The sequence below is a fragment of the Leptodactylus fuscus genome, chromosome 2 (genome assembly GCF_031893055.1).
Source record: "Leptodactylus fuscus isolate aLepFus1 chromosome 2, aLepFus1.hap2, whole genome shotgun sequence".
NCBI classification, from domain to species: domain Eukaryota; kingdom Metazoa; phylum Chordata; class Amphibia; order Anura; family Leptodactylidae; genus Leptodactylus; species Leptodactylus fuscus.
Window position 1 is genome coordinate 117,364,986 of NC_134266.1, and position 23,818 is coordinate 117,388,803.

Genomic DNA, 23,818 nt, shown 5'->3' on the forward strand with positions numbered 1-23,818 from the left:
GGAAACTGACAGGTTAAATCTCTGAGACAGCTTTTTGTATCCTTCCGCTGAACAACTATGTTGAACAATCTTTGTTTTCAGATCATTTGAGAGTTGTTTTGAGTAGCCCATGATGCCACTCTTCAGAGGAGATTCAAATAGTAGAACAACTTGCAATTGGCCACCTTAAATACCTTTTCTCATGATTGGATACACCTGGCTATGAAGTTCAAAGCTCACTGAGGTTACAAAACCAATTTTGTGCTTCAGTAAGTCAGTAAAAAGTAGTTAGGAGTATTCAAATCAATAAAATGATAAGGGTGCCCATACTTTTGCACCGGTCAAATTTTGGTTTAATGCATATTGCACATTTTCTGTTAGTACAATAAACCTCATTTCAATCCTGAAATATTACTGTGTCCATCAGTTATTAGATATATCAAACTGAAATGGCTGTTGCAAACACCAAAATATTTAGAACTAAAAATGATTAAGATTAATAGGGGTGCCCAAACTTTTTCATAGGACTGTATATCTCGGTCTTTATGAATACACAAACTTTTGGTGCCCTATTTGGTGCTTTTGGTGTCATATGAAAAAGGAGATTCTTCTTTCACTTGACATTAAGGTACAATGCTATCAATTATTTCCAGACATATCAATGGTTGGATATACATTTAGAATCAAGATATTTTGTATCTTGTATAATAAACCATATTTGTTCAGACTATAAAATGCATCGGGCCATAAGACGCACCTAGGTTTTAGGAGAGAAAAATAAGAAAAAAAATAAAATAATTTTCCCCATAGATTGGATTTTTTTTTTCCCATATGAGGGCCTAATGTTTGTGGGACAAATTGTTCTTGATGATGCCATTTATTATTCTTTATAATGTACTGGGAAGCTGGAAACAAAAAAAAAATTCAGAATGGAGTAGTATTGGAGAAAAAAATACAATTGAGAGTCTTTCTTACGGGCTTCGCTTTTACGACATTCACTGTGCAGCTAAAATGACATGTCAGAAGCAAAACAGCTGAAAAAAAAAAAGGCAGTTCATCCCATTTTTTTCCCAATATGATGTTCACCCTATGGGAAAAATATTTTTCTAAGTTTGTAGACCAAGAGTTTTTGGACACAGGTATTTGTATGTTTCAAAGTAACTTTCTACTTTTACATGTATTCTAGGGAAAGAAGGGTGATTAGAACTTTGAGGTTTATTTTTTAAAAGTGTTTTCATTTTTTTTTTTTTTTTTACTATATTAGTAAAGCTGCTCGGGAACTTGAACCTGCAATCATTTGATCGCAAGTCCCACAGACTGCAATACTACTATATTGCAGTCTATTGGAGATTCACTACAATTGAAATATTCCTATGACAAGCCTGGGAGCCTTTATAAGACTGCTGGCTGTCAGAGGAACATGTTCACTACCCCAATTTCTCTGTGTGGAACCGGCCTGCAATGTGAAAGGGCAGTTTTAATACTGTGCATTTCAGTCCAGAGACCCAGTAGCTGAAATGGCTGCCTTCATCTTTAAAGCCCTGGCATCCGTTGTAGCAGTACAGCGTATATCTTTGAAGGGGTTTGCATTGCTAGGACACCCTCTTCTGCCAAGTCCAGAGCCCATAACATAGCTCCACTCCTGCTGCTACTGGCTTCCTGCAGCGGCGAGCCCGCTCTGCCGCTCCCCCCTTCCATCACACACAGTTGGACTACAAGATGCACCCCCCATTTTCCTCCCAAAATTGGGAGAAAACAAAAAGTGCAAACTCATGTCAGAAAAATATGGTAGATAAAATACTGTTATAGGAAAGAAGAGAATCTCTCCTGTAGGTTTTATAACACCTGTTTGAAGTCACCCTCCCCCACCTTCATTTTCTCTATATTTAAAACAGCCCAAAATCCATACACAGTTACAGTCAGTGAGAGGCAAAAGTAATGGATAGAATAAAAGAGATGCAGAATTTCACAGAAAGGATCCAAAATTTGTTAATAAAGTATATTACAATATTTATTAATGACACAAATTCTGCCATAAAATCAAAAGTTGTCAGAAAGTTTAGCTATGCTTTATGACAATGTATCCCACCCTGATTTTGAGTTACATTAATGTATGAATTAAAATGTCTGTTTGGAAACAAGAAGAACAATACATATTTTTCAAGAATCGGCATCTACTACTCAGGCGTAACACTAAAAAGAAAAATTGTTTTATTCAAATTGAAAAATTATGAATTTAAAAAACCAAAAGAAAATTAAAACCCCAAAAAAATATTTAGAGAACAATACTTGGCACAGGCACAAATAACCAAATTATTGAATGAATGGCATCTGTCAACAGACACAGCTCTTTGTGTTTTAGGATCTCTATAAACATGCTCTGCTAAAAGATAGCTAACGGGTACACTGACATACATGTAAAGGCTCCTGCACGGAATACTAGTGTGGGCATTTAAGTCCTCTTGGCCCATCATTCTCAATAAGTAGGCTTGCCTAAGGGCCCCTTTGGTTTGGCTCAGATTTATTAAAAGCTGAATGAATATGAAAAGCAAGAGTTCCCTCAGTCAGTAAAGCTGGCTGAGCACATAACATGGAAACTGGCTTATTTTGCTAAATCTAGGAGTGTATGGCATGCTAGGCCAATCACAACTGATCAGTGAACACTCTGTTCAGTCTAGTCTTGTATGTTGTCAGTTGGATCGCTCCTACTTCTGATCCAATGATTGATCTAATGCACTGTGGTTGTTCCAAAGCTTAAAGCAGATCTCCAATTATAAAACAACTTTTCATAAATAGGTAAATATAACAAACATTTTTAGTATTTAATCTTATTAAAAGAATAATGCCAACACCTCCTCCATTCCTTCACTCACATTCTCATCTCTGATCTTACACAAAAGTCTATGGAGAGGTATGGGGGAAGAAGTAGACTGGCCTAGTATTTGATTTATTACCTCATTCTGTACAGAGGTAGAGCATCATCATAGCACTTTGACTCTAAGTTATGAAGTGTAGCAGAACTTAACAGTTGCAGTAAGCGTGTCTTGTCCAACATCCTCCTCTCCGTCTCCTCTCCATAGACACCTTAGGATATTGTTCTTTTTAGAGCACTGTTAAACTGGTTGTTTGTTTTATATAAATTTTTGGACATTTTTTTTTAGAGAATAGAGTGCAATTTTGTAATGTACATCCATTTATAATTTTGCTGCCAAAAAATGGTACAGCCCACAGAAAAGTCCATTGAACTGTACCCCATGTAACAAATAGCATCAGTCATGTGACCCTTGGTATTCAGTCACTACTGCCAGTTATCTCATGAATGAACAGTAGTTTACAGTATTACTACAGCATCTTTTCTGCCAGCGTCACATTGTTTTCTGTCTTTTTTTTATTTTTTTTATTAAATAGCTAATGTTATTAACAAAATGACAACATCAAATAAAGACAATTATGATTAAAATAAATCTAGGGGCAGGCAGTCATGTTAGAGATGTCGGCTGAGACTGCAGCTTACTAAGTGCTAAGAGTAACATGAAGAGCAGTGTTGTGTGTGTTTGAGGGTCACATGACTGATATATTTAGTCCCATTCAGTTAGTTCAGGAATGCATTACATAGGACCAACTGGTCTGTGGATTATGCCATTCTATAGTGTAGAGATGGGGATTGCTAACAGGTATAGAGCAGATTTGCAAACTTATGCAGGAATTTTAAGCAAATATCTATCATCTATCTATCTCAATATCTAGATTAGAAAAGAGCAAGATTTCCTATTATACAAAGAAAAAAGGGTCAATAGCAATTGAATGATATATAGCGCAAAAACAAACACCAAATCAAGCCATCCGAGAGAAAGCCACAAGTAGTGGCGATACGCATTTGGTGTGTATTTAACTTTCTACCCCTAGGTTATTTTCTTTTGACAAGTAGAGGAAAATCATTTTTCTTTTCAAAGATATAAGACAAAGTTTCCTATGTGTATCTGTACTGTTAATTTCTGAAAAGTTTTTTTTATAATTGGAGGTAATTTTCAAGGCTATGGGCAGCATTCCAAGTGTTTAGTGGGATTATATGTCCACATACAGCACTGGATACCTTTCAGCCCAGGTGCCTGAGTGGGTGCAGAAGTTCTAACATTGCATTTCATAGACACCTTTGTATACAGAGCTCTGTCTGGTAACAGATTCTCTTTAAATAACAGAAAAGCATCATTAAAATCTTTACAACATTTTAGGTTAATATTTTCAGAAATCTATTTTACCACTCAACAGTTGTCTAAATTAACAATAAACGGTTTTTCCCATGCCAGATGTTGATGGCATATTGCTAGAATAACGAACAAAGGGTGAATGGTTTTGTATCTCCTGTACAGTTTAGTGGAGAGTGGCTCCACAAATTGAACCAATATGCCATAAAGGTTAGTCGTGAGAACACCCCATTTATAATACAAAATTTTACTCCACCAAATGCTGTTAATTTTGTCCTGAAAAAGAACAACAAGATGCTTACAGACCAGAAGATGTTCTCAGTTCTGAAATAAATATAAAACATTAACATAAGGTGCAAAGTGCAACTTTGTTTAATAAAAGGGATTCTGAAAAATGTCAGGGCTCTGTAGGGGAGGATGATCTAGATCGTTGTTTGGAAGGAGAGTGAACGGATGTGGATTCTTCTTCTGTGTCATCTGGGGGAATAACTCTTGTAGGTGTAAGGTTACCATCTTCAGTTACTTCATCTGTGCACACAGTCATATCTTCCTGAGTTTCCATATCTGACTCTGTAGCTAATGCAGCAGCATTTGCTCTTCTGCTTCTGTTAGGTGGCTCGCTACTGCTGCTCCGTTCTTCGTGATCAAGTTTCTGATTTTTCTCTATGCTTTGACTGCGGCTTCTCTTACCATTTCTTTCTTCTTCTTTATGATTTTTGCTCCCCCCTTTGTTTTCACTGTATCTATCTCTGTAGTTACTGTTTCTGTCAGTTTCACTACTCGGACTCCTATCTCTGCTTCTCCTGCTATGTTTCTCTCTGTCATCTGTGCTCTGGCTTCTGTCCCTATTCTTCATATCCCTGGTCCCACTTCTACCTCTCTGATCCTTGCTCCTGTTCCTATCTTTTCTTTGATTACTACCTTTTTTATCTATACTCTGGCTTCTATCTCTATCACTGCTCAGACTTTTTTTCCTCTCATCATGCCTTTTTCCTGGACTTCTTTCTAGGCTAGAATTTTTTTCCTCTTGATCTTGTCTCCCCCTGCTAAGACTTCTTTCGCTACTTTTGCAGTCCCTCTCCTTGCTTTGACTCCTGCTTTCTCCTTCCTTGCTTGGAGTTGTGCTCTTTTTCTGTTCTGTACTAGGACTTCTGCTAGTACTATTCTTTCGCACCTTACTAGGACTCCTGCTCCTATTTTTACTCCTTTTTACTCTTTCTTCGCTATAGCTTTTACTTTGTCCCCTGGTCTTCTTGCTTATACTTCTGCTACTTTTACTCATGCTTCTGTCTTTAGTGTGACTCCTGCTATCCCTTCTACCCTTGCTAACACTTCTGCTGTGTTTCCTGTTTCCGCTGCGACTCCTGCTTCTCCGGACTCGCCGCCTGCTTCTGCTACGTGATCTGTAAATTTAGGGGAAAATGCACCATAAAACATAGATTACAACACCTGTACTACAGTATAATGAACTAAAAATATATTTTTAACTCTGTCACTAACCTTGATCTAGAGTTTGAGGTTTTGAATTTGTTGGGTAGATCGCAATGCTTAGTTAAATATTGTGATAACCATAAACAGCACTATTTTAAGGAAATGATAAACTAAGGGCTAGTTCACACGTAAATTACGTATGGCTTATTTTGGTCCTGAAAAAAACCCGCTTCCTAATTAGGAAGCATTTTTTGGACCTTGCCGCGCTTTTTGGAGCGTTTTTTGTAAACACCGCTTCAAAAAACGCCAGGCGGTTTTCCCCTCCCGTAAAGTGAATGAGCCACAAAAAACGCATCACTTTTTTTCCACCTTTTTTTTTTTTTGCAGAAAAACCACGTGGAAAAAAACGTGCGTTTTTCGCCTCCCATTCACATTTATTGCTTTTTTTCAGGCGGAAACGCCTGAAGAAAGGTCATGTTGCTTCTTTTTTCAGCTAGCGGTGAAAAACTGCTAGCAGAAAAAAAAAAGCTAGCGGTCTACATAGACCACTATTATAATATTGAAATCCGTCCTCAAAATCTGCCTCTTTGCCCCCCGTGTGAACTAGTCCTTAATAGACTCAGTGAGGTTCCTGTTGCAACCCTCTTAGTAGTGACAGTAAAGGTGGTTTAACACAATTCACTATGCGTGAAACCAAAAAATGAAAACTACAAAGAATTCATTCTGTTTTGCACTTTAAATGCTCAAGCAAGTTATGTTGTATTAATTGCAAATAAATATTTTTATCACTGAAAAATAATTTTAAAAATTCAATCACTGGAATACTTCTAGCTTTCAAATTTGCTGTTCACTCCCTGTTACTAAGTGAATTCTGTCTCTAGCAGCAGAGGACTCAAAAATGGAATACCAGTAGTTGGTGAATGTGTGTCTCTTCTTTCAGATCGAGACAGCTGATGAAAGCACCTGGCTTCATGGAATTCTTTCAACTTTGTCTTAAGCAGGTAAACTGCAATGCAACAAGTATGGGTTCAATGTGTACAAGGTGACAGGGACACACTTAGGGGCAGACTTTACTGGTACATCCTCAATGAGCTGCAAAGTCTAACAGTAAGTAATGGAAAGGAAGTCTTGTACCGTATACTACTGGATGACTTCCCTTCTACGTTCACTCTCATGTATGGAAGACCAGGCATCCTCTAGAGACATTCCATTGGCCCTCTGGAAAATTTAATTCAGTTCAGCATTAAATGAGCACCTCCTTGACTATGCTTCCAGGAGGGCTCAATGGTGAGGGACGTCAGATGACTAAATAGAGCCAATGTCTTGAAAGTTCACTGGCTCTTGTAGTCATGTGCACACTTCTTTGTATTCTCCACAACCACCCACCTATCCTTTCTTCTCCTGCCATCCAAATGACAGAAAGAAAATGCTTTAAAACCTGGTCTAGCATCAGTAGTTTGTAACATTTCAGCAGTCACATGAAAGTTTTTCCTCCCGTGTTACATGGAGGAACTTTTCCCTGCAGGAATTATCTGTACGGATTGTTTTTGCAAGCACAGGAATGCCCATGATGTGGCTTTCTCGATGGCAAGTGGAGGCCAGCGCACAGCTGAAACACTGTATTAATGGTACTGAAATCTCATGGTGTTACAACATTGCAGTATTATTAACATACTGGTACTCGTCCCAGCCCTACCTTGATTTAGAGCGGCTGCTCCTCCATGATCTTGATCTGAAATTTGACCTGAAACAAGAAACAAAGGTTAGTACAGTATTTTATGTAATAAATCTGCAAGTGAGAAAAGGTTGTTTTTGCACCAGGCTTTTTATAATCTTATAATGAATCTGTCTGCAGCAATTTTACTGGGCTGTGAAGTCGGAGTCAGAGTTGGAAAAAAGTTACAGGCTCCTGCCTCAAATTAAAATGTTTATTTTTATATACAGTGAAACATCTTTAAAAAGATCACCCCCCCCTAATATACCACTTTATAATACAATTTTGGGTGGTCCAGTCAGAGGTTTCACTGTATTTATTTTCATATGAAATCAATCTCTGGCTTTTTAATGAATTACAGAATCTTTACTACTTCTGACTGACTATGGCCGTCAGTCTTTTGTGCAGGAGTCGTAGTCTGTCTGTGTAAAAATACAGATGCAGTTTGGCCTACCAGTTCCACAGCCTTGGTATTTTCACCAATGTATTTGTTTTATAGGACAGCATCTACACGAAGGTTGTATGATGTTGCCAGTTTGCATGTGTTTTGTCTAGGTACTCCAGTTTCCTCCCACAGACCAAAAAAATACAGAAATTGAATGTAGCTTATGAGCCCTGATGGGGCATTGCGATGAAAAGATCTGTAAAAGTGCTGCAGAATGTGATGGCACTATATAAACCAGAGCAGTATTAATACTTAATTTGAACTAAATCTGTGTTGCAGAGTGTATTCTAGTCTACAGTTAATGTACAAGACAATCTTATCTTATCATTTCATTGTTTTCATGATTTAGCACAATTACCTTGAACGGCTGCGTGAAGACGAGCGCCTGGCCCAAGAACCAGCCCTATCCTCCACAAGACGAATTTTTCGACCGTTGATCTCTTTGCCGTCCAGTCTTTCTAAAGCTCTCTTCATATCAGAGTATGAACGAAATTCTATGACTCCTTCATTAGGTCTTCGGTGGTTAGCATCAGCAAACGTGACCTCTCCCACTTGTCCCATGAAGTCCTTTAACAGAGTAAGAAGTGAAATAAATAAATAATACCCAAAACTGATACTTAGAGCAACATTTCTGCACTGTAATTAAGTATTTCAATGTTGTTTTTAAAGGGATTGTTTAGGAATTTCAAAACCCTGGAAGAAGGTGGGGGAAGGTTTAAAACAAACAAACAAACAAACAAAACCCCCAAAACACACTCACCACTGCACTTTGGCGTCCGCTGTCGCTGTTCGGTCCAGCATACATGGGCATTTGCTGGCAGAAGTCCTGCACCGTACATGATTGTGGAGGCCAGACAGTGACCAAATTCCTCTCTACTTTCTGGCCACCATCTTAACCCGCTGATTGCTCCATATAAATGGGGGCTAATCAGTGGAACGGCTAATGCCACGGGATCAGTGGCTGACGCAACTGCAAAATTTGTGGTAAGATAGAGCAGGATGCTTAAAGGGGTTTTACAGGCAAAAAAACCATTTTTTTTTTTAAAAAAAGGTATTTTAGTGCTATTAATGGGTTAATAATTGCACCAAAATACCATTAAAAGTGTTTTGAGTGATTTCCCTTTATCCCTGAGACCTCCTGACTTCCTCTACATTTGTTTACATGCCTCCGTAGCTTCTTGCGGTCCTAGCCTACAACTCCCATGATCCCCCTCTCTAATACCACCTCCCTGTTTCCCTAGCTAGCCCATGGATTACTTGATCTATCTATCTACCTCACTAAGCCCCAATCCCCCACCCCACCCCACCCCCCACAATCGTACTTTCTTGTCTTCTGTGTCCTGGAGACAGCGTCTTCGGTTCCGTTGGCATCTTCTTCTCTGGGCCACTTGGTGCCAGAAGAATGAAGATGGGTAAGTACGAGAGGGAGGGGGGCGGGGCAGTTTTGGTGATGCTTAGTTTCCAGAAATGCGGATCATCACCGGATCATCAGACTGGATCAGCATGTGACCGACCCAGGTATATAATTTAAAAAAAAAAATAAAGTCAATTAGAAGTTAGGATGGGGGGAATTAAGTTTAATTTAGGGATTGAGTTTCAATTATCCCAGACAACCCCTTTAATGTATTCAATGGGAGGCATATTCAGCATGGAATTTGACACTGGTTTTGAGACAGAATATCCCCTAATAGCCAAAAAATGTACAGTTCCCTTTATTTGAGAGTACTTCAGTACCTGTGCATTTAATGATATGATTTAACAGTCACAAAACAATCCTACCTTTAAGTCCTGGCAACTACACCGCATAGAAAGATTTTCTACCCTCAGTCGATACATTGTGCGAGCTGGAGGTCCAAACTTTTCACTGGTGCTTTTGCGGTAACCATAACCATCTGTGACAGAGGAAGAGCGATCAGAGGTAGCAAACTTGCAGTTCTCAGTGAAAACAGCACAATGTTGATTTTGCGAAAGCTGGTTCTGCATGTTAGGATTCTTTGATGTTATATTGCTGAGCTGAGCATTCCCCCCAAAAAAATATTGCATGGACAACCAATTGGCAAGTGTTTGTGTACAGTTTTTAAACTCACACCTACTGCCAAGAGTAGAGTAGAATAATGGTTGGCTTATAAAACCCTAAATTGTATGCAAATTAAAATACATAATATATCAATAAATACATACGGTACATAGTTAGCTAGGTGGGAAAAACTCCTGTAAAGAACATCTACCAACTTATCTGTACCTGCTTGATATATTAACTGCAGAATCCTTTGTCCTTTTTAGGCAGGAGCTAAAGTATATGGCTGTGTATATTAGTAGTGGGGCTTCAGGACATTTTATGAGAACAATTCTAACCAAACTATCACTAAAATGGCACAATGGTATCAGATTTCTCTCTACCCCAAAATAGTACCATTTATTATTCTGTATAATGTACTGGGAAACTGGAAAAAATATTCAGCAAACAGAGAAAAACAGTTAGTGCGACTTATGGGATTTGTTTTTAGGGCTTTAATTATGAAGTCAAAATGATATGTCACCTGTATTCTATATGTCGACTACAATTTATAAAATTTTTCTTTTATGTTGTAACCACTTCAAAAAACAAATATATTTTTTTCAGGTATCGCCATATTCTGCCACACGTAACTTTTTAATATTACTGAGTACAGTGATATATAAGGCATCTTTTGTTTAAACTTTGGGGGACCATCGTTAAAGAGGACCTTTCACCATTTTGCCCACAGGCAGTTCTATATACTGCCGGAAAGCTGACAGTGCGCTGATTTCAGCGCACTGTCGGCTTTTCCGATGTGGGCCGGTGTGAAGAGCTTACGGTCCGGTACCGTAGCTCTTCCATGGTCAGAAGGGCGTTTCTGACAGTTAGCCAGAGACGTCCTTCTTCACAGCACAGCCAATCGCGCTGTGCTGTGAGAGCCGGGAGGAACTCCCCCCTCCATCTGCTCGCAGTGCTCGTCCATAGACGAGTATTATCAGGGAGGGAGGGGGGAGTTCCTCCCGGCTCTCACAGCACAGCGCGATTGGCTGTGCTGTGAAGAAGGACGTCTCTGGCTAACTCTGGCTTCTGACCATAGAAGAGCTACGGTACTGGGACCGTAAGCTCTTCACACCGGGCCCACATCGGGAAAGCCGACAGTGCGCTGAACTCAGCGCACTGTCAGCTTTCCGGCAGTATATAGAACTGCCTGTGGGCAAAATGGTGAAAGGTCCTCTTTAAGTGCAATGCCCGCGATCAGAGTGAACTCTGCCATCTTTAATACTAACAATACAGTGGATGTCGGGAAGGGGTTAAGGACAGCTGCTCTTCAGCACAAAAATCAATTATAGCTTGAATCTTTTCCTAGAGGAGTCTCAGCTTTTGGAGAACATTTTTAAACCTTATGATTGGCGTTTCACAGGAGAGAATATTTAAAAAAGCTTAAATGGGAGCAGTCATCAAATAGAAAACGCTAAATAACATGCATCATATGATTCTTGATGTTCCCTTGAACAACTTGGCGATTCTCTTTTTAAAATCCGTGCAACCATTCAAAAGATACGACCCCAGAAAGATTATATATAAACTAGCTCTGATAGCTCTGATTCTCCATGGGGGTGTAAGAAGCTTTTATTTTCTCATAGAAAAATATAAGGTTACCACCCACTTGGAGAATCAGTTTAGTTAGTTTAGTTTACAAATAGTTTTTCAGGGGCCATATCTTTTGAATTGGTGGATGGATTTTAAGAAGGAAAAAGTCCAAATTGATCAGGTAAATAGTACATTTCTTCTGTCTTGGTGACAGGTCCTCTTTAAGGGTACCTGAGTTTTCATGAAAAGTTGAAATATCTGCAGTATGGGCAATATGATCTATCACTGTATAGTCCTTCATACACGGTTTCCTATCAGTTTTTCTGCTGCTAATAATCACATTATGGATGAAACACATTTTGCATTTCTGTTTCATGCTTTGGGGTTGTACAATAAGGAGGTCTGCCCCTTTCCCTATCCATTTCTGATAATGGTCTGCCAAATTTCATAGACTCAGCGCCCTATATTACTGATTGGATAAAAGCAGCTATGTCAAAAAATATATAATTGTTTTTTTTTTTTTTTAAAAAACATATATCAGTTCACAGGAAAGTTCTCTGGGTTTATAGCTTCTTTTGATCAGTGACATGGTGTCTAGTTGTTGTAAAACGTCATAAAACCCTGTGCCTGATTTAATCCCCTTTGGAGAGTGTTCATGAGAGGGTCATGCTTGTTGATATGTTCGCATGACTGTTAGTAAGTCATGTGTATAGTTAGTTTATTACTGTTTAGTTAGTTGCTCAGACGAGCAGGATTTTGTTTATTATTGTTTTGTCTGAAGTTAAGGCTGTATTTTATTTTGCTTATTTTGTGCCTGAAGACGAGGTTTATTTATTTTCTTGTTTTTCTAAATAAACAGGTTTCATGTATATTTTGTGTCCCTGCCTTTGACTGGTTGGGTCCGCACCACTGCTGGTACCAAGCTACCTTCCTCACAATTTATAAAATAACTAGGAAATTTGGAAAAAATGGAAAAATGAAAAAACGAGGAAAAAAATGCAATTTTTAAAATGTGAAATGTTCTGCTTTTCAAACAGATAGTCATACCACACAAATACAACAATACTTATTATTTGCCGTATCTCTGCTATATATTGGCATCATCTTTTAATCATCCTTTAATTTATTTTGCACAGTTAAATTTAATTTATTTAGATTTTCCAGATTTACAAGACCATTTCTCAAACTAATTTTTTTTTTTTTTTAAAGGGACAACTTCAGTTCTGAAGGGGATTGTAAAGGCCTATATATGAGAAACCTCCTGTAAATCACCCCATTTTCAAAACTGAACTCTTCAAATATTTCAAAACAGAATTTGGGAAGTTTGTTAACCTTTAAGAATTTCATGAAATTAAAATAATGTGGTGGGGAAGTTTAACCCCTTCTCGCCGATGGCATTTTTTGATTTTCGTTTTTGACTCCCCTCCTTCTAAACCCCATAACTTTTTTATTTCTCCACTCCCAGAGCCATATGAGGTCTTAATTTTTGCGGGACAAATTTTTCTTCATGATGCCACCATTAATTATTCTATATACTGTACTGGAAAGCAGGAAAAAAATTCAGAATGGGGTGGATTTGAAGAAAAAATGCATTTCTGCGACTTTCTTACGGGCTTTGGTTTTACGGCGTTCACTGTGCAGCCAAAATGACATGTCCCCTATATTCTGTGTTTCGGTACGGTTCCAGGGATACCAAATTTATATGGTTTTATTTACATTTTGACCCCTTAAAAAAAATACAAAACTGTGTTAAATTTTTTTTTTTCTAAACGTCGCCATTTTCCGACGGCCGTAATATTTTAAACGTAAGTGTACGGGGATGTATAGGGCGTCTTTTTTTGCGGGGCCGGGTGTACTTTTTAGTTCTACCACTTTCGGGAAATGTTATTGCTTTGATCACTTTTTATTCAAATTTTTATCAGAATCAAAACAGTGAAAAAACGGCGGTTTGGCACTTTTGACTATTTTTCCCGCTTCGGCGTTTACTGAACAGGAAAAATATTTTTATAGATTTGTAGAGTGGGCAATTTCGGACGCGGGGATACCTAACGTATATGTTTCACAGTTTTTAACTACCGTATTTTTCGGACTATAAGACGCACTTTTTTTCCCCCAAATTTGGGGGGAAAAGAAGGGTGCGTCTTATAGTCCGAATGTGGCGCCTGGCACCCGCCGTAATAGAGAGGCGAATGCTGGCAAGGGATAGACGCCGGGGCCTGAGACATCGCTGCGCTCCTTTGCCCTGCATGAAGCCAGCAGCGGCAGGGGCGATGCTATTCCGCTCCTCCGTCCCCCCGCCGCTGGCTTCATGCAGGGCAGAGGAGCGTAGCGATGTCTCAGGCCCCGGCACCTGTGCTGGCGTCTATCCCTCGCCGGCATCCGCCTCTCTAGTACAGCGGATGCCGGGTCAGTATCGGTGGCCCCTTCTCCCCCGGGGCCGGTCCCCACCGGCCCCGTACCTGTGAAGTTGCAGGCCGGCTCCTGCGCGGCGATATCGCAAGAGCCGACCTGTTCGGGTGACAGCCGGGAGCCTAATGAGGCTCCCAGGCCTGTCACTGCTATATATTAGTATTGCGGCTGGGTCTATGACCAGCCGTAATACTAATATACAGAATGTCCCATAGACGGCAATACAGTTGTATTGCTGTCTATGGGACTTGCAATCAAGTGACCGCAGGTTCAAGCCCCCTGGGGGGAATAAAATAGTTAAAAAAAAAAAAAAAAAAAAAAAAAAGCTTTAAAAATATATAATAAAAATATGAACTAAATAAAAGTTCTAAATCACCTCCTGTCCCTAGAAAATATATATATATATATATATATATATATATATATATATATATATATATATATATATATTTTCGGACTATAAGACGCACCCATCTTTAATACTAACAATACAGTGGATGTCGGGAAGGGGTTAAGGACAGCTGCTCTTCAGCACAAAAATCAATTATAGCTTGAATCTTTTCCTAGAGGAGTCTCAGCTTTTGGAGAACATTTTTAAACCTTATGATTGGCGTTTCACAGGAGAGAATATTTAAAAAAAGCTTAAATGGGAGCAGTCATCAAATAGAAAACGCTAAATAACATGCATCATATGATTCTTCATGTTCCCTTGAACAACTTGGCGATTCTCTTTTTAAAATCCGTGCAACCATTCAAAAGATACGACCCCAGAAAGACTGTATTGCCGTCTATGGGACATTCTGTCTATTAATATTACGGCTGGTCATAGACCCAGCCGCAATACTAATATATAGCAGTGACAGGCCTGGGAGCCTCATTAGGCTCCCGGCTGTCACCCGAACAGGTCGGCTCCTGCGATACCGCCGCGCAGGAGCCGGCCTGCAACTTTACAGGTACGGGGCCGGTGGGGACCGGCCCCGGGGAAGAAGAGGCCGCTGATACAGACTGCAGACCCGGCATCCGCTGTACTAGAGAGGCGGATGCCGGGGAGGGATAAACGCCGAGGCCTGAGACATCGCTGCCCTGCCCTGCATGAAGCCAGCGGCGGGGGGACGGAGGAGCTGCTGCTGGCTTCATGCAGGGCAGAGGAGCGCAGCGATGTCGCAGGCCCCGGCACCTGTAATGGCGTCTATCACTTGCCGGCTTCCGCCTCTCTATTACAGTGGATGCCAGGCGCCACATTCGGCCTATAAGACGCACCCTTCTTTTCCCCCCAAATTTGGGGGAAAAAAAGTGCGTCTTATAGTCCGAAAAATACGGTAAAAGTAGAAAATCATATGTTATAAACCCCCAGGTTTTTTTTTCAATACAAGGTGATCTCAGCAATAGATATTCCCCAAAATGGTATAACTAAAAAGTACTTCTGGCCCCGCAAAAAAAAAAACACTCTATGCGTCCCCGTACAGCTGCAGGGTCACCTGTCAATGTGGCCTTGCAGCTGTTGCAAAACTACAACTCCCATATATTAAATATTTTACCAGTTTTTGCTTCAAATTTTTTTCCCCCTATTTTCCTCCTCTTTCCTCCGTCTTATAGTCCGAAAAATACTGTACTTTTATATGTGTTCTAGGGAAAGGGGGGTGATTTGAACTTTTAATACTTTTTATATTTTTTTATATATATATATTTTTTTTTGCATTTATTAGACCCCCCTAGGGGTGTTAAACCCCAGGGCGTCTGATCACTAATGCAATGCATTACAATGCTAATGCATTGCAATGCAAAAAAATCATTCTTTCTTTTGCAGGCTGCATAGACCAGCCTGCAAAAGAGAGAATTTGCAGACAAGCCTGGGAGCCTTGTAAAGGCTCCCAGCTGTCATGGCAACGTGACGTCGGCCCTGTAGCAGGCTCCAGGAGCCGGCGATCCCGGGCAAAATGGCAGCGCCCATGCGCCGCCGGGAAAATGGCGCCTCCGGGGACCGATCGGAGGCATTAGAGCCAGTTGTCTACTGCTTAAAGCAGTAGACACCCAGCGGCTATGGCGGCCGCCCGGCTCCCGGGCGGTCGCCATAGTTACAGACCCGACATGCGCCGTACTATTACAGCGCATGTCGGGAAGGGGTTAAAAACTTAATTTTATTTTTTTTTAATCATTAATAGATTCGTTTAGCCCTAAAATGAACACATTCACAAAGGGCTAAAGGAGAAAATGCATCTCGCAGTTTGTTATGCAATTTCTCCAAACCACAAACAAACCCTACATTTGGATGTAAATTGATTTTTGGGCACATGGCAGTGCATGGAAGGGAAGGAGCAACACTGGGCATTTGAAAAAGCAGATTTTGCTGGAATAGTTCATAATCAGCTGTATTGGTACATGGCGGGGCTTAGGCTGTATACACACAGAGTAACGCCAGGCGTTTTTTGTGTGCTTTTTGCACATAGCGCCGCGTTAATGCCACGTAGCGCCGCGTATACGCGGCGTTAACGCCGCGCTATTTTGCGGTGGCATTGACCGGCATTAACGCGGCGTATACGCGGCGCTATGTGCAAAAAACACACAAAAAACGCCTGGCATTACTCTGTGTGAATACAGCCTTAGAATGGAAAGAGCGCTATTTGGCTTTTGGAGGGCAAATTGTGCTGGAATAGTTTTCAGGTGCCATGGCGCATTTGCAGAGCCCCTAAAGTACCAGTTTAATGGAAATCCCCAGAAAGTGATCCCATTTTAGAAACTACACCCCTCATGAATTTCTCAAGGGGTAGCATCATTTGGAGCCTAAGAGAGCCCACTAAAAATTAATGTACAAAGTGAAAATTTAAATTTTGAAAGAAATATACAATTTCACTACCCAATATCTTGTGCCCACTTTTAATTTAGCTATTCCTGGGACATAAAAAGTTATATATGTGGGTGTAAACTGCTGCTTGGCCACACAGGGCTCAGATGCGAAGGATCACTGAACTCCTTTGCATTTTTTTGAGTATAGATTTAGTGGGACTTTTTGGATGCCATGCTGTTTTTGCAGAGCTCTGGAGGATTCAGTAAACCCCAAGTATTCCCCAAGAAGTGACCCCATTTTGTAAGGGAAATTTTAGGGTCTCTGCAAATGTCCAAAAACCAACAATCTAAATCTGCACTCCAAAAGCACATAGTGCTCCTACACATCTGTACCCTTGAGTGTTATATTAGTTTAATTTCCAAAAATAAATGCACAGCTGACAAGGAAAAGTGCAATTTTTCCAGAGATACGTCATTTCAGTATCAGATATGCTGTGACCAGCTTGTGTCAGCAGAGACACACACTTCATTTCTGATATAAGCTGGGCACAACATATTACACATTCCTAGAACAACTGTTATTTCACCCATCAACTGCGTATTAATTTCTGGAAAACTATACCCCTGGATAAATTCCTTCAGGGGTGTAGTTTCCAAAATTGGGTAATGTGTAAGGGGATTCCTCTTAACTGGCACTTTGGGAGTTCTGTACAAGTGTCATGATGCCCAAAAACCAAACCGTCTACGTGTGCTACAAAAACCACATGGTGCTCATACCATTCTGAGCGGTGTCCAAATATCAGTTTATACCCACATATGACATTAAGTATGTTATCCTGTGTATCCTGGGGGAGGTAGGCTCAGCGGTAACAGCAGCGGACCCAGACAGTCAGAGACAGACACCAAAATCGGGTTCAACGGGTTTTTAAGCCTGTGCATTTATTTAGCAACAAAAAGGAACTGGCAGACAAAATAAACAAGCCTTCGCTTCAGGCAAAAATAGTAAACTAAAACCTGCTCGTCTGAGTGACTAAATAAACAAAGGTACTCTAGCTATACATGTGGCTTGCTTCAGCCACACAGGGAAACAAAACAAAAACAGAAGCTGTAGTACACGCTGGTCTCTCACCAGATAATAGGCTGTAGAGACAGAACCAAGCTCCTCCACTCTCCCCCAGAAACTACCCAAGACTGAAGTCTTGACAGGCTTTATAGGGCTTTAATGAGGCCCAACTCCCACCTGTTTTTGAAAGCTCCTTCCTGCAGCCGATAAAAAGTGGTTAAGCTCAAAGGTGAGGTTTTGCTACAGGTATGTGATGACCCCATAAGTCAGGAATCTGACCGCATAAGTGAGGCATCTGGGGGAGATATAGTGTCCTTCCAGAACTTTACCTGTCACTTTCTCACAGTACACAGAAGGGAAGGAGCACTATGTTGCCTTTGGAGGACAGATTTAGATACCGTATTTTACAGACTATAAGGCGCACTGGACTATAAGGCGCATTGCCCATGAACGCCTTATAGTCCGTCTTGGTTCATATATAAGGCGCACCGGACTCTAAGGCGCAGTCCGGTGCGCATTATATGTTATTGAAAGCGGCGGCACGCAGACTTTGCCAGCGGCCGCTTAACCCCCCACGTGCCAGCTGCTTCTATTGGAAGCGCTCGGCAGGCGAGGAGTGAAAGGGGCTCTATCAGCAAAATCATGCTGATAGAGTCCAACCGTAAAAGTTATATTAAACTACCCCCCCGTTTTAAAATAAAACCCTGAAACAGAATGTGAAACTTACCGAACGGTGCAGGGTGGGCGTCCATTCAGGCCTCCTCTTCCTCCGATGTTCCGTCCTCCTCCTCTGGCGCTCGCAAACTGATAATGGCCTGGGCGCATGCGCAGTAGCCGTAGTAGAAGCATTATGATATTGCGCATGCGCCCAGGCCATTATCAGTTCACGAGCGCCGGAGGAAGTGGTCAGGACATCGGAGGAAGAGGAGGCCTGAATGCCCGCCCACCCTGCACCGTTCGGTAAGTTTCACATTCTGTTTCAGGATTTTATTTTAAAACGGGGGGTAGTTTAATATAACTTTTAAGGGTGCATTCACACTACGGAACGCCAGCGTGTATCACAGCCGTACACGCCGGCGTTACAGCAGGGCTGCCGGACACTTCCCATTCATTTCTATGGGAGCCGGCATGCGAGCGCTCCCCATAGAAATGAATGGACTGCTTTTTTCCATTCATTTCTATGGGGAGCGCTCGCATGCCGGCTCCCATAGAAATGAATGGGAAGTGTCTGGCAGCCCTGCTGTAACGCCGGCGTGTACGGCTGTGATACACGCTGGTGTTCCGTAGTGTGAATGCACCCTTACGGTGCCTTTTATGTATGTATGGAAGCGGCACGCAGACTTTGCCGCCGCTTCCATCCATATATAAGGCGCACCGGACTATAAGGCGCACTTACGATTTCTGAGGAAAATACGGTACTTGGTATCTGGACGAAATGTCATGTTTGCAGAGCCTCCTAAGGGGCCAATAAAGCGGAATCCTCTAGGAAGTGACCCCATTTTGAAAACTGCATCCCTCAAAGAATTTATCAAGGGGTGTAGTGAGCATTAGTAGCTCAGATGTGAATGCACATTGGATGGTGAAAAGTGAATATATAAGCTGTGTGGAGTACATTGGGAGCACTACATTTACTCCTATTTCCCCAGTAGCTCCTATGATTGGTGGTAGGGATGATCACTTCTGGTGTCCTCTGATATATGCTCAAACAACTTATACATTCCCTTCCTGCTTCAATCAGTTGTGTTTTAATGATTTGGCGATTTTTGTCTTCACATTGTACAAGCTATATTTTTTGAAAATGCAGCCTGCTCAGACTAGGTTTTATTATGAAACTCGTCGCCTAGGAGCTATAGAGGACCTGGCACTGATATCCCTCCACTGTCAGATGGGTGGACCTTACAGCTCTTCGTCAATGCTGGGTTGTGAGGAAGAGGAAGAAGGCTATTAAAGAGTACTGTTATGGAGGGGCGTTCCTCAAAGTCCAGTGTAAAAAAAAAACTGAAAAAAAACCACATAACACAATTCCACCATCGTTTTGATTTGACATAGCAGCAGGTCATTATGATTATGCTGATACCATATATATTCACTTTATGTTTTATTATGCTTTTACAAAAAATATTTTTTTTAAAAAAAATGAACGATTTTCCTTATGTCACCGTATTCTGACGCCTATAACTTTTTTTTTTTTTTTTTTTTTTTTTACTGTTTTGTTGACAGAGATAAGCAAGGGCTCTTTATTTGCAAGTTGTACTTTTTATTGGTACCAATGTTTGGTATGTATAACTTGACCTATGTATAACCTTTTAAACTTTTTCCCTATCCCACAATCTCTGATCACTAGTACAATGTACTGCAATACATAGTATCACATCACACACACATAGGCTCTGAATCTTGGCTGCCATGGCAACCCCTCGGGCCCTGTGAGGTTATCGCGGTGAATCAGAGCTGTGGCAAAAGGGTGCTCTGGCGCAGAAAGGGGGGGGGGGTCAAATAAAGCTATTGATTGGGAAAATTTGAAACTACATCATAATCAAAAATTCTTAAAAACTTTATTAACATAAATATGTGATTTAAATAATAGGTAATTTCCTTTTGGCAAATTTCCCTTAAATCTGAAGAATAGTATATAGTACTGAAATCTAAATAAACAACTTAATCCAAAAGAATTCAGTTCATCATGGACTACAAAATCCAGTAAAATACAATACGGAAAAAAAGCCCAATAGGTAAAGGTAGGGTGCCAACTGTGGTCAAACAAACAGGACACATCATACAGAGGTAATTAAAACCAGCAAGCCTATAAAAATAACAGTAATTTTATAGTAACAATATATAGGTGCTAGAATATATATATATATATATATATATATATATATATATATATATATATATATATGTAATATACATGTAATAAGGCTCTCCATAATGCTGCACCTCCCTACATTTCCTCCCTCATCTCTGTCTACAGCCCAACCCGTGCTCTCCGCTCACTCAATGACCTAACACTTACATCCTCTATTATCAGAACCTCCCACGCTCGTATACAAGACTTCTCCCGAGTTGCACCACTTCTCTGGAATGCTCTGCCCCGGACAATCAGATTAACTCCCAATTTCTACAGTTTCAAGCGCAAACTAAAGACACATCTTTTCAGACAGGCCTATCACAATTTCTAATGTAAACCCTTCCGTACTATAATTAGAATCCCCAAAATGTAACCCTCCTCTGTTCCAGCTCCCACATTACCCCACATGATATGATGTCTTTTCAGGCTAACTTTATTTGTCCAAGCTCCATCCACATGTTACAGGACACCACTAGTGACGGCTCATAAAGTTTTATGTTTGTATAATGACAGTAACCTCTATTACAACATTGTCTGACCTCTGTATAAGCAATGCCGCCTCTGCTACCTTTTGTGTCACCCCCTCTACCTCATAGATTGTAAGCTCTTGCGAGCAGGGCCCTCAGTCCCATTGTGTGAAATGAATTTCTTTGTAATGTATCTTCCTGTCAGTATTTGAACCCTACAAATTGTACAGTGCTGCGGAATATGTTGGCGCTATATAAATAAAAATTATTATAATAATAATATCACAATGCAGTAGTGCAAAGTTACTAAGATACAGTGATGCAAACAATACATGATAAACTCAGGTCCCCATATTAATAAATTAGTAATCACAGATCAATAAATATAAAAAAAAATTCAGCAAGCAATACATTGCTGTGTCATGTAAGACACAGGACCAAAAATATATAAATAAGATGCACTTATTGATCCATAGATACACCATTATATGGCAAGAGGGACTCCATGTTGAATGCACATAATGTTATGCATGGCGCAGTTAAGCTTTAACACATATTTTCTCTGTATACTTACTGTGCAAACCCCTCCTTGGTGCACGAGTGTGTTCCACAATGACGCGTTCGCCACATAGATCTCTCCCATTCATTTCATACACAGCATCATCCGCATCGCGAACATCTTCAAACTCCACAAACCCATAGCTTGAATACATAGTTACATGGTTAGCACAGTTATAAGAAGACATATGTCCATCATGTTCAACCGCGGGATGGGAAAGGGCATAGTGATAGGGAATTCTATGAAGTTATATTTCATGTGAATTAGAAAGCACAATCAGTCCTGACATAGAAGAATCTGGTAGGAAATGCCTATAAAATAGTTAACACAATGACAGTCACAACTCCTTCATGGAATAGGGCTCATCAGTGAGAGGTTTGGAGGCAGGGGAACTGCAGAAACTACTGCAAAAGAAAATGAAAAGGGCACCCTCAGATTTCTGCTATAGCGTTCACTGTGTATACAAGTCGCATGTTCAATATGGCAGCAAATTGCCCCAAAGAAAATTATACCAACCCATTACAATGCAGCTTTAGTATTTTCAGGAGCAAAATACAAAATGAAAGCTGTGCTTTGACTGGTTGCTATTAGACAAGATAGGCCCAGCTCACATCTGCGTTTGGATAGGATATGGAAACCTATCCGCATAAGAAAGCGTTTACCTAAAGAGACTGACGGACCTCATAGACTATAATGGGGTCTGTGTGGTTTCCACGTGAAAATTTTGCTGAAAAAAGTGCTGCTTAGAGGTCTTTTCTCTTTGCATATTTAATGTCGATAGGAGTACGGAATGGCCCGAACAAAGATGTGAACGGGGCCTAAGGCAGTTATGCTAAAGAGTTTTTCCCATGAAACTAGACAGATTTAAATTTATAGTTACATTTTTTTGCAAATATGAACAAAAAAATATTTTGCAGTGGTTTAAAGATTTTCTGTTATGTTGGAGACATTGGTCTGTTTTCTTTAGGTTGTCAATGCATACGACAAAGAATACAAGAAATTTCTATTGCCTGGCATTTGTCAAAAAGCCAGGTATGATTTCCTTATTGTGTACAGATTATTAGATAAAGAGGGCATTTATAAGATAACCTGGACACAATAAGAAAAAGTGTGAGACCATAAAAAGTATCTGCATTCTTGTCATATCTATTGGCAACTACATACTGAAATACATGGTTGACAAAATATAAGGCTATGCCGTCTCCTCCAGAGTGGGAGACACTGGTTACAGTACCTCTATACTCTGTTTAGCAGAGTGGGAACCCTTCCATTATGTCTTGTCTCCGCAGGACAGACCTTATTCTATAGCTGCGCACAAAGACTTTCTCCACGCCCAGTGTCATGGGCGAGAGTTTATTTGCACTGCTTCTTATTTGACAGATTTTTGTTTGTTAGAACAAATATTTTCTGTTTAACACTAACAAACAAGATGGAACAAAGCTTTCCAAAGAATTTTTAACGGCAAAGCAGGCTTCCATTTTCTGCCATGGTCCATGGAAACAGCAGGGCGGTGGAGCTGGTAGGCCAAACCACTGACTCCAGCCGCCATGACCAGTCAGAAACCGTAAAGATCCTCTAATTCAGTAAAAACCTAGTGATTCCATTTCTGAGACAGAAACTATGTATCTTATTATTTATAGAATATTATACAGGAGTGAGGCACGCTCTATTTTGGACTGTTTTACAGTCTATGACTTCCTGAAAATCACAGACAGCACCTATATGCCAACCATTGGCAGGACACAAACAAAGATGGAGCGTGGTCTGTGATCAGCAGGATCAGGGCAAGTCCATAAGAAATAGATGTGTGAAATACAGAAATAAAAATCTGGTGAATACAGAAAAATGTGTCCGGGATTTCACCCCATGCACTGGCTATGCTGTGATCACCTGCAGCAAGTAGTGACACCATTACTGACTTCCCTTGAAGTGTATTTCTTCTATCTGAGGCATAGCATGCTCCTTACTGCAATACACAGTAGAGATTGTGCTTGTAAATCCAGATCACAGCCATCACCTGTACACACGGCCTATTGTGGGCGCAATAAGTAGTAGTAGTATGGCTAGATCACAAGGAAAACATGCCCGATCTTCCTTCCCCTGAACACCTGACCACTTACCCATTCTTCAGATCCACCTCGACAATCTTCCCGAAGCCCTTGAAGAAGCGCTCCACATCACTCTCCCGGGTCCGATGACTGAGCCGTCCGATGTAAATCCTCGGCATTGCCGATGACCGCGACATAGCTGCGTTACACACAGCGTCAGAGCTGTCACCAGTCACTCACCCATTACCCTACACACAACAGTCACTGCGCATGT

General features: G+C 40.6%; 1 protein-coding gene across 1 annotated transcript; it reads right to left on the minus strand.

Moving 5' to 3' along the window:
* Positions 1-2,167: 2,167 nt before the first annotated feature.
* On the minus strand, positions 2,168-23,811 carry SRSF4 (serine and arginine rich splicing factor 4). The gene is made up of 6 exons (XM_075264546.1): positions 23,617-23,811; positions 21,512-21,639; positions 9,554-9,666; positions 8,133-8,341; positions 7,312-7,359; positions 2,168-5,587 (listed from the first exon to the last, which is right to left on the minus strand). Exons 1-6 carry the CDS (start codon positions 23,739-23,741, stop codon positions 4,582-4,584), a joined length of 1,629 nt encoding a protein of 542 aa, XP_075120647.1. The 5' UTR covers positions 23,742-23,811; the 3' UTR covers positions 2,168-4,581.
* Positions 23,812-23,818: the final 7 nt, after the last annotated feature.